At 38.8% G+C, this 16,846-nt stretch overlaps 1 protein-coding gene across 7 annotated transcripts; it reads right to left on the bottom strand.

Annotated features, from left to right (window-relative positions):
- Positions 1-304: 304 nt before the first annotated feature.
- On the bottom strand, positions 305-15,187 carry LOC134864228 (sodium/potassium/calcium exchanger 2-like). 7 transcript variants are annotated; one of them, XM_063883042.1, is made up of 11 exons: positions 14,948-15,187; positions 12,564-13,699; positions 10,756-10,806; positions 6,302-6,337; positions 5,951-6,068; positions 5,452-5,577; positions 5,245-5,327; positions 5,021-5,164; positions 4,607-4,696; positions 3,230-3,396; positions 305-3,124 (listed from the first exon to the last, which is right to left on the bottom strand). In XM_063883042.1, the coding sequence occupies exons 2-11, from the start codon at positions 13,485-13,487 to the stop codon at positions 2,875-2,877; spliced, it is 1,989 nt and encodes a 662-aa protein (XP_063739112.1). In that variant the 5' UTR covers positions 13,488-13,699; positions 14,948-15,187; the 3' UTR covers positions 305-2,874. The 7 variants fall into 7 exon arrangements, with proteins under 7 accessions (XP_063739112.1, XP_063739114.1, XP_063739113.1 ...); XM_063883044.1 differs by having other exon boundaries at positions 5,452-5,535; XM_063883043.1 differs by having other exon boundaries at positions 5,957-6,068.
- Between the last annotated feature and the right edge of the window lie 1,659 nt (positions 15,188-16,846).

Genomic DNA, 16,846 nt, shown 5'->3' with positions numbered 1-16,846 from the left:
TTGCTGCTTTAAGAGGCTTAATTGTGTCAAAACAAAGCAGATCACATCCTGATGATGACACTGCAAATCTGTACGGTGTGGTGAGGGAGCTTAAGAGGTAAACTGACCTCACGGTTAAAGTAGTGTTAGATTTAAAATGCTTAATGACCCAAGCATTAATTATATTGGGTAATTTTCTCTATTAAAGCAATAGTATATTAAAAGTAGTATCTCCAGATCTTTGAGGATGCTTTAAATTATAATTAAATTCTGATTTAAAACCTAACCTATCCCAAAATTCCCATCAATTGCAATGCCAACAAAGAAAATTTGAGGTTTCATTTATTTGATCATATAACACTTTATACAGAGTTGATTGACATATGTTTTGTTTACAGTAGGCCTATAATACACAATTCAAGTAGTACATGAATGTTTTCCATACTTGCATATCGTACACTGAAATACAAAAGCATTTTACCATTTGTCATGGTATTCAAACGGGTCAAGGATTATTTATTTTAGATATTTCTAATTGCAATCATTCATACACTCGTTCCTCAAATTCACAAGCTCCATCAAAGCAAGGGAAATACTAAGTGTGGAGTCTGATAATAGGAGATTTGTTGGGGTTAAACTATTTTGTTGACTATGGTTAAACACAGGATATATACAGTCTTAAATTACAGTTTACAAATCCTTTATACACATAAATGCAAAAAAACACATTTTTATGCAGAATGTTTTGAAGAAATTTCATTTAGAATTTGATTTTCATTTGAAAAAGAAATAGTCAACTTGTGAAAATACACAATTAAAATAATTGATTTTGGTTAACACTGACACAAAGATTCATTTTAACCCTTGAGATCCATTCATTTAAAAAGAAGTAATTTGTTGATAAGAGGTTGTACTTTTAACACCTGAACTTTTTTAACATTGCAACGAAAAATAAAAAGCAGAGCAGGATGTTGTTCAGAGATGACTACAGTACCATTATTGATTATCAACTCCAAGACTCATGGAACATGTTGGACATTGCTGGGAGAGTAACATATAATATATTGCTTACATTCACATATGAGGCAAAGAAAGCAGACAACATTAGAAAAACAAAGATGTATTTTTCTGCCTTTAGGACGGCAAGTGGTTCCACTGATTTGGGCAACGTTGATAGCACATTTGTTTGACAATGAGGCCTTAAATTGGTCAGTAATATTACTGCCTAAGGTCATTGAGAATGTTTCCTTACCTGTTAAAAATTAAGAAAAAATTATAACCTCATAAACAATCCACCTCAATTTCACAATAGAGAGAAAAGAGGTTATGGAAGCAGATGCTTTGAATAATAGACATATTTCAATCTGATATTCTTTAAATGTTGAATTTTTTTGTAACCTTTTCAGTATATTTGGATCAGTAGATTATTGCATTAGTAGTTGAGGGAAACATTTGAATTGAAAGATGCCTATGTCATCATATCACCACAGCATTTGCTGTTTACTCACCTTAAATCTAATAAAGAGGGAGTAGTTGAAAACAAAATAGCCACAATTCTTAATGTCACAAACTGAATCTTTGCAACATGTTTTGTTTTACATAAGATATGCCTACTTGATATTTCTTATAATGGTTAGATAAAATAAAAAGATTTCAGCCTTTATGAGACACACTGAACACATGTTCATGCTATGTGAACATAGCGGCACAATATATTATACAGTACATGTGTTGTTTTACATCAAACCAATACAGGAGAAACCCAGTGATACCTGATGATTAAACACGCATTTTTACAAATACATGATTCGAAGGAAAAAAAAGAGAACAATACTTTTGCGTTCATCAAGTAAAATAAAATGAGGAACAATGATCTTTAGTCCAACACTTGTTTTCCACACTGCATCATCTACTGGTAAATGTGACTCCCAGACCTGTTACATATCCAATGCGCAAAATCCTCCTGTTTTAGTCAGGATACCGAAGCAATCTCTGTCTAAAGTGATGCATGTAAAGGCAAACAGAACAGAAAAATTCAGATGATAAAATACTTAATATGATATATTGAGCATAATTGGTCCACGCAATGTAATTTGACCTTTTATAGAGTTTCATGACTGGGATGTAATGTAAGCGTTTATGCCAAATATTTCCTCAAATATACTGTGTTTAAACAGACTCATTACATAAACACTGAGTATCTCTCCCAATCACATTGCAAAGTCATACAGGAGGTGAAATGAACACAATTAAAATCTAAAGGTTTATATATTCAAGCAACTATCACACTTATGATTTGCCTTTTGATTTCTTCTTAGTTTTCCCCATGACAAACAGGATCTCTCCAGAGCTTTGTTCCCCGTCGAAACAAAAAAAAACCCAAATAGTTTCTATAAGCTCCCGCATAAACAGTTCATCTGCATTGCTTGGCTGGTTGCATGAGAAGCGAAGGTAGTTTTTATACTGCAACATGGTCCTTTATTTGAAAAAAAAACCAAAACTCCGGTAATCTTAAATCCCCATCCCAGGTGGCATTCACATAATGTGTTCATCAGGTTCAACCAAAAAATGGAAGCTGAATAAAGTCACATGGTACAAACAGAGACGAGTCCCTCATACTGGGCGGCATAAAGTTTGTCAATGATGTACAGGCTCGTACTGTACGCCACTGCTGGATGGCTGTGATGCACCGGTGTGAATTTGCAGCGTTGATGTCAGTACCCCTGCCTAACTTGCATGTGTTTGGATGTGTGAGTGTGTCTTCAACTATTGATGTGAGACAGATAGACAGTTTGTGTCTGTGCGTCTTTCATCTCCGATAGTAAATCAGGGTACACTTGAACCCCTTCGCTCTTAATTTCAGCTCTCTAGCGTTCAGTGGAAGTCGTTTTTTTCTCAGATGGAGATGGGGCAAGTGATGATTTTGTCCTCCAGCATGACGCTGAGGACCAGGAACACGAAGTACAGCAGGAACATGAGAAGGCCCAGAAGCTTGCTCATTTTCCATTTGCAAACCGCGATGGAGATGATGACAAAGAGGAGCATGAGGAAGAGTAGGACAATGGCGCAGAACAGTCCGTTGCTGCTCACCTGGACTGCTTTGAAGTCGTTGATGATGTTGTAGATGAGCCAGGGGAATGGCAGACTAGAGGGAGATAAGGGAGCTTTTTAGGTTAGGAGAGAAACATAAAAACAGATATGACACGGACTTTTACTCTGTGTGTGTTTTCTTGTTGTTTTTGGGACTCACCCCACAGTGATATCAAAGATGTTGGAGCCCACAGAGCTGGACACGGCCATGTCACCCAGGCCTTTTCGCGCCACAATCACACTGGTGATCAGGTCCGGGATTGAAGTGCCAGCTGCTAGTATAGTCAGACCCATTATCTCCTCCGTAATCCAGAACGTTTCTCCAACCTGAAAGGAAGAAAAAGTTGCAGCTGCACAGTTAAAAAACTTAATCAAGTCAGTGCATCATTTTCATGTTGGTCCAAAGATTCTTGTTACGGTGTTGCTGGTTTTTCATGAAAATGGTCAGAACAGGCATTTACCCCCAGGGCTAAAGATTGAACTTGCTAAACCCCTGCTAAAAAACTGCAGTTATAGAATGGCCACTTGATGCTGGTTCCAAGATGGTGTACATTTCCATTGACCACTATGTTAAAATGCCCAACGTTGCAGCAGAAACTCAAAAGTTAGCAGCTTGTTTGAAAAAAAAGATTTTGTATAAGGATAAAACTCATCCAATGAAATCATAAATAAGGGTATCAACGCTTTGAGGGAAAAAATGTGTAGGGTTGCATTTTTTGATTAGCCAGGTGTTAGATAAAAGATGGCTACGGCCGGATCTGCACACTTCACAACAGCTCTTCAGAAACCCACAGGTGACCCCATGCAGAATACGTCCATGTTTCTAGTCTATGGTTTCGACATTGACATTTTATATTTTGTTTTACAGACGCTTAGCGCTGTTTTTGTAATATACCTGCAGGGTGTGGGTATTGTTGTTCTTCTTAAGATCAAAGTAAAGATCAACTTCTAAGGCCAGACACCAGTGCAAAAGGTGCTTCTACATCTTGATCTCCTGTATGGAGTCTTGAACATTACTTTTTAGTAGGCACATTTCATTATATGTATCCTTATAATAATACTGAATTGTGATATTTATTATTCTATCCCACAGATGTGCAACAGTTGTTACGTGGATCATTGCCTGAAAAACTAAACACAGCAGACTTTCAAGACCTCCAGAAATGAACAAACGAAGTCATATAACTTGTGCTTTGCTGTGTAAATTATACCCTTTAAAAGGTAGGATACAAGTTTTGCAACTGTTTTTCAAGATTGATCCGTATATCACTTTGCCATATTCATGTTGACTGCTCCTTGCATTTATTGGCACAAAAGTGGCAAGTGCATCTCCTCTGTGACCTTGCATACAACATGGCCTCCTGCTTCGCTGTTAAAATAAAGCGTTACAGGTTGATCTGGCTGTGGATCAAGGTGGATAAACTGGGATTAGCTGCCATGGTCAGACATTCAACACCCTGAATGCTACACTGACTCATAAGAAAGGCCTCAGGAAAAGAGAGAGTTAGTATGTGAGAGACAAATAGAGAGAGCGTACCTGGTGAGCCCACCACACCATCAGGTAGGAGAAGAAAGCAATCCAAGAAATGGCACCAATGAAAGTGACAGGGAAGAATTTGGCTGAGGTCTGAAACAACAAGAAAAAAAGAGTTCAGTTTGTCTACCACACACTCTACAATTAACCCCAGATACACCTCCCACTTGATTTTAGGTCATAATAAAACATTTGGATGCAAATGTGTAGCCCAAGAGTTAAAACAATACTGGAAACTGCTGTAGAAATTGCAAAATTGACATAATTACGTACTGTATTTAAATTAACAGTATGTATTTATGTCGTATGGATGTGAGATTTGAAAAAAATGATTTCAACTGAGTTGCTCTTACATTAGTGTACAAACATAAACATGCTTTTCATTGTGTGTCTGTGCTCATGTGTGTGTGTTGTCACCTCTCTCCTGACGTCGGGCAGTGTGAGCCACAGTGGCAGGATGATGGGCAGGATGAGGAGGTAGGTAATGCGTTTCCTGTTGGTGTCGGGCCAGGCCATGCTCAGAGGCTGTTCATCATCATCATCATCATCATCTTCACCACCCTGAAAAAGGAGTTTGTTACTTTACATCAACAGTATTTATATTTATTTGAATAATTATTCATATTTCAATATAATATTACGTCTTCTTCTCCTCCTGCGACACCGTTCATGGGCGGTGTGACTTCCACTGCGACGTTTGAACTGTTTGGGATGTTTTTATCCGCTGGAGGAAAAAACAGGAAGCGAGAATAAAATAATCCACAACTTTCTGATAAAACATGAATACAAGAGCAAATAAAGGACAATAATACACACATAAGACAGATTCATACGTCGCTGTTACTCACCTACACCGTTGGCAGTGACAGCATCTTCTTTACACTTCTGCTTAGCCATTTTGTGAAGGATTGATGCTTTCTCTTTGAAATGCCCTAATTCAATGGAAGGAGACTCAGTCAGTCCAGCTTGGTCTGCTGAACATTTAAGATTAATTTTTATTAATTCATGCTTTGTGAAATGGTGGGTGTATTTTCACCGCTTGAACTACTTTTAATAGCAAAGAGGTAAAGAGAAAAATGAAAAGTGGTTAGACAAATGAAAACATTCACTTTTTTCTTACAGAATATTACCTCAAAAAATATTCTGTTCACCTGATACTTAATCATAATCTCAACTAAACCGTTTATATATTAATGAAATGTTAATTCAATTCTCCCCCCATTAAGCACATCCTCTGTGTTCTATAGATTGGTTTTATACACAACATTTTAACATTGTATTTAGAGATTAGAGATCATATTGTATTTTAGTATGTGTTTGTGTGTGTTGTGCATTTTGAATGCTTACCCATACCTTCGTCACTGAGAGGGTCGAGTGTGTGTATCATGAGCTGAAATATACTGTTCCTCATCAGTGAGTTGTGTAAAGAAGCACAGCTTCCCTCCCTCTGCAGCCTCGGTTTGGCCTGTAAAAATATCAAAAATAAATACAGTAAAAACTATGAATATATGTTATGTGAATGACTTTAAAATATTCATATTTAAATAATGTGTCTAGAAACCGCTTTACTATCAAATCTGACTGACTTCGACACACATAGTAAACCGTGAATAATTGAATGCACATGAATAACATTTATATAATATGACCAGATCCAGACATTACACAGAGAAGATTACAAACACACAACAAACTCACCATCAACTTGTTCTCATCATCTGCAGGTACATTCACCTTTAAAAACACACAGAAAGAAAACAATATACAGTATAGGTTTTGTCACAAACAAGCACCGAGTCCAATACATTAGGGTCTGCATAAAACCCCATATTATATAGATGTAAAAAATAGATTAGTGACAGTGAAGTTAAATGAACCCAAATATACACAGATGTGTTATGCTAACTTGAAACTTAATGTCTTCAACACCTAACATCCTGACTACTCATCAGATGTATAGCTAACAGTGATGGAAGAACGAAAAACACCCATAAACTTCTTTTAAGGAACATTTACTGTATCATAACAGTAACTTCAAATGACTTCCTCCTTAGAAAGAGAGTGAAAAAGTGCCAGCGGTATGGGGTCTTGTTCAGACACAAAAACTAGGATTCTGCACAAGCACACTCACACATGTGAACACACACACACACACACACACACACACACACACACACACACACACACACACACACACACACACACACACACACACACACACACACACACACACACACACACACACACACACACACACACGGGAGGACTGACAATAATTCAAACCCAGCCATTTCTTCAGAGGACATATACAGCACAGTGGTGTCACCACATACAGTGAAGAAACACACAAACACACACAACACACACAGAGTCCACTGGCTGGGACAGGAGTCTGTGGTGGTGTTGTGTGAGAGCACAGAGGTGTCAGCATGGGGAGGGTCTGGTGTGGGAATCGGGGATTTGGAAATATTAAAAAAACAGATGGGAACCTAAGAATGTGTGGGTAAATAAAGGTTATTGTAATCTTTGTTGTTACAGATCACACATTTAATGAGGATGTTTGCCTAAGCTGTTCTCTGTCACCTTAAAATCATTCACCATGCAGGTCTCTTTCACCACATTGAAATTGTACCTCAGTAAAGAAGCTTTTATTGTATGTTTGGATGGCATGAATCAGATGTGAATGTTTGCTCCATGAGAGAGGGGCCGGAATACACTGCAACACTGTGATCAATGGCTCAGTTCATACTGCACAACATATTTTGATAAACTGTTTTTCAAAACATTCCTTCATTCATTTTTGATTGATGTTCAGAGGTCATATTCCAGAAATGTATTTTGCATTTATGTAATTACTGGACATAATCAAGAAAAGTAACTTACTTGTTCTTATCCCTACAAATGTAGGACAGGTTTGTATGAATATGTACATTGCCAGATATTTTAAAATAAACTCACTTACTCACTTGCACCCTCACAACAGCACTATTTATTCTGGGAATTGTTTGCCAGGTGGAGGGGTTCGTTGTTGACACGTTTTCATGATGGAGGCCACAGAGTTTGAGCAGATAATCCCTTTAGCTTGCATCTGATAAGACACCTGCTGCTGTACGGCAGCTAAAGCAAGGCTAAAGATAGTTTTCTTATAGTTTTACTTCTAAATGAGTTACATGTTTGTCCAATCAAGATTTGGCTGCTGTTCATGATTCTCATCTAACACTATGTACATACTGTAGGATTCACATTCATTACACAAACCCAACTCAAATACATGAGAACATTTCTTAATCATTCTTTAAGCAACAACTTCAAAGTAAGCCAGGTTTCTTTGCACAAAGATAAATAAATGATGTTGGTGTTTTTTTCAATAAAATAAACAGAAACATATTGAGCTGAAAATAAGTCATATAAAGGAAGAAGTTGGAGATACTTGTCCGTAATATCCATGTGATTGCTGAGCCGCTCTAAAGGCAGAGCCCACCCTGGCATTAGTTGTGGTTGGTTAGTGTTCACAGGGCTCCTTAAAATCTTCTGCAGAATTTGCTGACATTGAAACTGGATTTTAATTGTATGCAGTATACTGAGTTAGGTGCTGTCTTTGGTAACATGTTTTTGTACTGCATGAAATACTGTGTCCTATTTTGAGAAGCTGCTGATCTGTGTCACCTCTACCCTTAAGTCACTCCGCTGCGGATGTGTTATGTGACATAACACCTCTCCTCATGTTTCTTATAGGATACAGCCATGATTAATCACCTAAAATGTTTAGGTTCTTCTTGCAGGTTGCAAGAATAAAGTCAAATACTGTGTACCTGTGGTATAACTATCCTGCAGCTAGTAAACAGATCTGAAAAGAAATGTTACTAAGCGTGATATTTACTCATGCAGTAGATAGCAATAGACTAAAGAGTATCGTTGTGCGAACTAACAAAAATACATTTTGCAAATACAATGCTCGTATTGACAAATTGCATTGATTATGAAGCCGCCTGTAGTCATTTAATTATCGGTTATAGAGAATTAATATGTTTTGCTCCAGCTAGTTCATTTATATATTGTACATATGTACACTTTATACCAGCTGTAGATTATGAGGCTTCATTACAAAATTAACCATTGAAATATTGACTGTGTTACTAAAAGCAGATCAGGGCTTGTTTAAGTCATAAAGTATGGCTTTTTGAGACCTAAAGATGAACTGTGAAGGAGAAGAAGAACATGAAGCCTTCAGCTTAACTGATTTTGTAACTTTTGACTGAGCTGCTATTTCAGTTCAGTGGTCTTATCCCCAGTCCATACACTGAAATAGTGTGAAATCCTACAGATTTACACAAAACTTCACTTTCATTTTAATAGTCCTCACTGTAAAGACTGAGGCACAATCAGATCACTTCTGAAATTTACATTTTCCTTCCTTGTTTGCTCTGTATACCTCTCTCAACACCACCCATCCCCCCCCACCTCAAGTGACAGTCCTCACTGTCCGAGCTGTGGGATTTAGCCAGGATTAATCACTACTTTTAGACTGGTACTTTTCAAGCCTGCGTGTGAAGTCCTGCACTAACCTTCACAGGTCACCATCCTGTTTAACATTTCTCATTCACTCTCGTCAGCCAGCAAATACCAACCTTTTTGTTTCTAAAAAATAAGCTATTTAGCTACGCGACTTCTCGTTCTAACATACATTTTAGGGAGAATTCTACTTCAATAAGTAAGCAGGCTAAACAGAACAACTCATAATTTATAGATGCATTTCTATGCAGAAGTTTGAAAAGCAGTCTAAGAGAAATATTGGAATTTTAAGCGATGAATATTAAAAACCTTTGCTTATGGGCAGCAATAAAACTACAATTAGAAACATGACAGGTTATTACGATTGATAATTACAGCATCATTCTTTGCACAGATTCTTATGCAAGTAAATGTTTAGTTTTACTGATTATGAAGATACAGATGCACAACGCTACCGCATTGTGAGTCAGCGCTGTTATCAACGATTGCAAGGAGAATTTGAATATTTTGTTAGAGCTCTGCAGAGACTCAATGTTCTGTGCTCTGTTTGCTGTCGTCACCGCAGGTAAGCAGTTAATAAGGGGATCAGAAGGGATTGTCCTCTTTAGTGCCATCATCAAGAAAAACCTTGAGACATTTTCTCTCTCTGCCCACTCAGACACCCTCTGTATTTTGAAAAAAACATCAATACATCTATAACTTGGCTCAAACTGAAAACCACACTACGGTTATGAGCACCACCACAGGCTGAGGAGAGAGCTGGCAGTCGTTTTGCTCTCTGTGAACTGCTGATTCTTGCTCCCCCTGGGAGCATCTGACTATTATTAGCAGCTCTAATGGGATTAAAAGGCATTAACCCCGGGGGATTATTAAGCAGCTACCAACACATGAGGGCCGGAGGACAGAATGAGAAAAGCTGTTCTTGGGTTGAAATTAGGTGGCCTGAAGTACAGCTGATTCTCAGAAGGGCACAAATGTCAAACAGAGCTTTAACAACACTGACGATCACCCAAAAATACTGTGCTCACATTTTTTAAAAAATCATCAAATAGAAAACTGGATAAATATAATTCACAGTACAGATCAAATTAAAAGCCAGGGGGAAAGGTGCTAAATGAGCAACTACCTTCTATTAATAGAAAATGTAGAAAAAATACTACAGATCCAAATATTCATCTTATATATAAGTAACTGCTTGATGAAAAAGTCACTCATTACTCTATTAAAGCAAGTCGTGTTTCTGGGATAACATTTATTTTCTTGTTTACAGTTACCTAAGCATTTAAGGGGAGGAAGTTTAAATTAAATAAGACCATCTTGTGTCCTGGTGATCATAAGCGTATCTTTCCCTGAAAGCTTGAACTTCTCCTGGCCTGGATCCCTACCATTAAAATAGTTGTCCCCTTTTAAGAAGGGTTTTCTTCCAGTGTTGTAGAATTTGTTTCTGTCAATATTTCATATCACACTTAAATATCTGAAATACATGATAATCTGTTGATAATGTTTCAGGACCAACAAAAGCCAAATAATGTGCACTCGCTGTATACGCCCCCGAAGAACTGGTGATGGGTGATGTCCATCTACGCTACGGGCAAGCTGCTCTAAGAACAGCCTACTGCAGTTTTTAGTAGTTTTGTCACCTGAGAGCCGTATGTGATTACAACATCAGAGAGCAACACATCTGCCTCCAACTGCATGCACAGACAGGAAAACACGGAGAGACAAATGTGAAAAACAAAAAAACTTCTTGAGTTTATGTGTGGGTGTGTGAGTTGAACCCATTTGTATCATCATTTTCCCACTCTATCTTGAAACTGGAACAAACAGCCCAAAGTGCACTCCCAAAACCCAGTTTCCCATCATGTTCTTCTAGTTCACATGCAGTTATTGATAAAGTGATTGCACTGTGATTAATGTTTGTGTAAGAGTGATGTCATTAAGTCCACTCAGCCTTTCAGAGAGAGAAACACTATGACATTTTTAATTAATTCAAATACTTTTTCATGGCTAAATCTTGTTGTCTTTCGTAAAACGGTGGTGGACTGCAGCTGTTATAAGATCCATGACTAATCCATGTTTGGATATATAATCACTGGTGCTCTGCAAAAACATAATGATGTTTAATGAGCTGAAATAGGGGACAAACAACAGCAACGACCTTCCTAAAGACTAAAGAGACCACTTTTTCTAATGTCAGGACAAAGTCAAGGGGGGCTGAAGGAGGGAGCTCGCTGATTAGGTTTAAGAGATGCTACAAGGATTTCTGGAATAATTAGGCTGTTTCCTCTGCTTTTAGTTTTCATCATACAGGATGTGCTTTGAGTTTAATCTCCCTCTCTCAAAACTTGGTCTATTTTATTAACCGTCTTGAATATATAGCGTATTGTAAAAATATGTGATCTAATGTATGTGTGTGATTAGATCTTGCTCTTAAAAAGATGCACACAGAACCGTACCTTGAAATTAATCAATCCTGGAAGTGAATTTAAAAATAACAATAAGTGTGATTTTCTGGCAATTTACATTGTTTTATTGTTGTATGAGTAAAACTATAATGTACATGAACAAAAACCTGATGTAAAAACTATAATGGGCTTTGCTTGTCATGCTTTTCAATGTTCGATGGCACAGAATGAAGATTGTGACAGAAGACTCTTAGAGGTAGAGTGGCCATCTTCACTTGATGGTTGATGGGAATAAGATTGAAAATCCATACCATTGTTACCATACAATGTCTCCTGCATTTATTCCAGTTAAAGTGGGAATATTTTACAGATGAGGCTTGTTCCTAGAGTTATTCAGCAACAAGACTTTTAATTCTGGTTCTGCATCTGGAACTGACCAAGATGCACAGGTGACAGATTAATAGAAATATTTATATCCTTACATGGGGGAAGTTTGTTCAACTCCCTATCTGATTCCCACAACAGGAGCACGTCTATTCCCAGTGTCAGCAGCCATGACTGGTTCATCTATTTTTCCCCAGGTATTCAAAAGATGCCCAGATATCAGTAAAAAGAAATTGACAGGTTTAGGAGATGTTCACTTCATTTCTCTTGCACTTGAAAGATAGAGATTTTCCTTCAGTTGATGAAGGGGTAGAAATGTATAGTAGGTGGATGGATGGATGGATGTAAGGATCAGCTGTTGACTACCAAGTTAGGGTAAAAGTATAAACAAACAAGTGGAGGAATAATGTAATGTAATGGTAAGAATAGGGGAAGATCGATGGACGGATGAATGGATGGATGGATGGATGGATGGATGGGTGGGTGGATGGATGGATGGATGGATGGATGGACGGATGGACGGATGGACGGATGGACGGATGGACGGATGGACGGATGGACGGATGGATGGATGGATGGATGGATGGATGGATGGATGGATGGATGGATGGATGGATGGATGGATGGATGGATGGATGGATGGATGGATTAAGGCTCACCTTTGGTGCAGTCTCAAGCTCATCCACCTGGTTGCTGCCCAGGAAAGTCTTGATGATAAGTTCTACTTTGGCATTGAACTTCATGAATGTCACATAGCAGCTGTAGCACATCAGCAGGCTGATACTTTCCCCCACTGTGATTTGATTATCCAGAAAGAAGTAGATGAGCATGAGCAAGCCAATGATATAGAACGAGACGTCTCTAAACAGGGGCCACCAGGTGAGGTGCAGCACCTCTTTGGAGAACAGGGCACACATCCCGATTACAAACAGGATGTTAAAGACGGCGGAGCCCACAATGGTACCAATACCCACGTTACTGTGGGAGACAAAGACTCCTATGACAGAAGTAAAGAGCTCTGGAGCTGAGCCACCTGCCGCCATGAAGGTGGCGCCTGCAACATCATCTGATATCTGCAGCTTCTCTGTGATGACAGTGAGCGCTGGAACAAAGAACTCATCACAGACAAGGGCTAAGGCTATAAACATGTACAACATGCCAAGCATATGTAAAGCCACATAGCCCTGACGTCTGTCCTCCACGCTGAAGTAGTCCGTTGGGTAGTCCCCGTGATTCATATCCTCGGCAGATGTTCGCATGGCCACCGGTGTGTCCACTGGCTCGGCTGTTTGGTTTTGGTACTGAAGAAGAGTTCTTTGGGGCCCTGCCACCTCTGCTGAGCCCTCAGCGGACGATTCTAGCTCCTTAGCCACCGTTGTGGCCATCGACAAGGCACTCCATGAACAGAATGTGCAGACTGCCACCATACTGATGATGAAGCCAAGAATTCGTCCGGGTCGCAGCTTTCTTTTGACGCAATGGTATTGGTGCCTGGTGCAGCTGCTGGGAGGGTCCAGAAGAGGCTCGGAGCCAGGGGAAGCCATCCTGTCTCGACTTCTTCTTATGGGAAGCAGGAATTCCATGGTGCTTGGCGCAGGTTGTCAGGCAAAGCAGGAAGTTTATGGAATCCCCCCCAAAGCTGGGTAGGTGTAGATGGTTGCTATGAGGGCGGGGTTTTGACAGGCCTCGACACTCACCAATTTGTTCGCATGCTGCTTCCTGGTCTAAACACAATGGAAGCCCTGAAGTCTGATTCCAGGATCCAGCCCATTAAAAGGCTTCCTCATATTACTCGCTGCAAATCAGAGAAAACTGTGTTTAAAATCAAAAACATTATTTCAGTACATTGCATGTACACAAATTACTTAACATAGATGCAGTACACTTTATTGATTTCAGTGCGTCTCAACTTGGACTAATAGGTTGTAGTAAATGTTATAAATTGCAAATGAATGCTAATTCTTCCATAAGCTGCATAACTATTACATTAATTGAGTACTTCTGTTTGATGCTGCTGTCCATTTTATCTCAGAGGGAGATATTGTACTTTACACAAATGTGTCTCATGACAATATTAAGTTCATTTAAAGATCAAGGTTTTACCTGCAAAAAATATGATTCATCAGATGGTGTGCGCCGTTATAGATTAAATGAACGTGTATAAATTAGTTCAAGGGAGCCCCCCCATGGATCACTACAACAAAAAAACAAGCTTACATGATATTGGATCAGTTATAATAAACCTTTTTAAAATCATATTTGAACTGCATATTTTATACACAACTCGATATAATGCCACTGAGTTTACGTGAACTGTGGCCTATATTTGTGTCTGCTGCTGTAAGAGTCAAGGTTTTGAATTTCATTTCATGTATGTTAAACCACTTGTGAATAATAATTGCTGGTCAAGTTATTGTTGATAGGCAGTTATAAAATGTACTTTTGAATTGAAATTATTTGAGAAATATACCCTTTTTAAAACGACCACATTCTACTAACTGGATGTATAGTATGAGTTGAATTTATTATAACAGTTGATAGTATCATTATTATTAGTAGCAATTCTGTTAAAGTGCTGTGGCCTTCTTAACATTGTGCTCAGAACCAGCAGTGGGATCTCTCCTTTAAGTGAAGCTTGGACATTAGTGAAAGCTCATTAGGAAGCTATTTAATCCCTGACAAGATATACTTAGATTAGCCTCAGCACACTGATGCTGTTGCACAAAGTCAAAAAGTAGACACCAACTAAATGATAAGGGAATATGAGAGACACAAACAAAACAATTATATATGCTAACACAATTGCACTTGGAGAAAATGCAGTGATAAAACTATATCTAAAAATTCCTAACAATGCCCATTCATATTATGCTATAAAATACCAACTCACCAAGGTAAAAAACTAATGAGCTTTTCAAAGGTTGCTTTAAAAGCAGCATTTAAGTCTGGACTCCAAAAGGACATAATACAGCATGCCAACATTAGAGCAAAGTCATAATACAGCAACACACAAAGAGCACACAAACACATCATTTTCTCATACCTCACTTGGAAATCTTCAGGAAGCAGAAAGGCTCCAGCAAGTAGTCAAGTCTTGGAGACTCTGAGGGAATATTCCCGTAAATTGAATCCCAGAGGAGAAAAGTCCCGAGAGCTCAGAGTTCAGTCTGAAGGTCCCAACACTAAATCCTCAGTGAGATTCTCTCCCTCAGCCGAGGTGGGGCTCCAAGCTGCTAGATCAAAAGCTAACGGACCAAGGGCTCCTCCCCCTCGCAATGTTTCTCTACCCTCTGATACTGCCTCTCACCTGTCCTTCTTCAGTTTATCACCTCATCCACCTCCCCCCTCCTTGACTTCTCCCTCTCCTTTCCCAGAACGAGGATATAGGCGCCATCTTTCAGTCTATCCACTCCAACCCCCCAGCGGCAGGTATCATTTCCTCCAATCCCCACACCCAAGGGAATTGGTATTACACAACGAGCTAATAGCTGGATGGGGCTGAAGCCTGCAGTCCCTTAAGATCATAGTGATGTGCACAAAGTACTTGAAAACTATCTCAATTACTTTGTGACCTCCTAACACACTGCTGTACAGTTCCGAGGGGACGCTGCATGATATTTGAATGGACTACAGCTATTCACATTTCCAACATGGTGTCAAACTGTTGAAAGAAAGAGGACAAAAGACATTTTTAATACACGTGTATGTTCTGTTTTCTTGCTTACATTTATTGGTACTTCGCACAGATTTTCTCTCATTATTTAAATGTTCTTTATGATTAACGAATATTAACGTTTTGCCACAGCACACTTCTTCTGTTACTTCCAATTCTTGAAATCCTTGTGCAGTTTTGAATGTTTGCAAAATTGAAGAAGTGAATGTCAGGTTTGCAACTCCTGTTTCAGTCATAAATGGCCAGTTGTTGGACCTATCATCGCCATAGTTTCTATCATAATTTCCTGCAGGTCTGTAATTAGCTTTGGCTGCAACACATGCTAAGGAATCAATTGACTCATGTGTACAAGTAATTCATAAAATAATAATGATAATTAATACTGTAAACAATAATTATAACACTTTTTATGACCAGAATGCTCATAATGTATTAAAAACATGTTTACAACACTTAATTATCATAGTATTAAGCACTTGAGTATATTCATAAGGCTTTATTACAATAATCATAAAACATTATAATGCATTATTGTAATGACACATAAGATAAAGTATAATAAGTGCTGCTCACTCTTGAAGATGAGTACTATGTGTCAATGAGATAATACAGGAAGAACGTAATATGTTACTTCATCATATATGTCATAATGAAAGGCTTTATGATGTTTTGCTATTATTGTTATGCTATGCATATTTATGAGTTAATGATTATGATTATACAGGGCTTTAAACACATTATAAGTGTGTGTGTGTGTGTGTGTGTGTGTGTGTGTGTGTGTGTGTGTGTGTGTGTGTGTGTGTGTGTGTGTGTGTGTGTGTGTGTGTGTGTGTGTGTGTGTGTGTGTGTGTGTGTGTGCACTTCAAGCCAGGTCAGGCATTACACAAGAGAACTGTAAGCTTCAGAATCCACCAGAAGGTGAGTTCAAATGATGTGACTTATTCTGTTACGTAGCTGTTCCCAACATAAACCCCACCTCTACAAGTGGAGTGTGTGTGTGTGTGTGTGTGTGTGTGTGTGTGTGTGTGTGTGTGTGTGTGTGTGTGTGTGTGTGTGTGTGTGTGTGTGTGTGTGTGTGTGTGTGTGTGTGTGTGTGTGTGTGGAATCGGAGGATGAAACCCTCTTTATTAGTCACATACACACAGTGAAATGTGTCCTCTGCATAGTGGAGCAGTGGGCAGCTGTTGTGCAGCGCCCAGGGAGCATGTGTGTGTGTGTGTGTGTGTGTGTGTGTGTGTGTGTGTGTGTGTGTGTGTGTGTGTGTGTGTG

Source organism: Eleginops maclovinus, chromosome 5 (genome assembly GCF_036324505.1).
Source record: "Eleginops maclovinus isolate JMC-PN-2008 ecotype Puerto Natales chromosome 5, JC_Emac_rtc_rv5, whole genome shotgun sequence".
Lineage (NCBI taxonomy): Eukaryota > Metazoa > Chordata > Actinopteri > Perciformes > Eleginopidae > Eleginops > Eleginops maclovinus.
The sequence above is the reverse complement of the archived record's forward strand: the minus strand, read 5'-3'. Positions and strand labels throughout refer to the sequence as shown.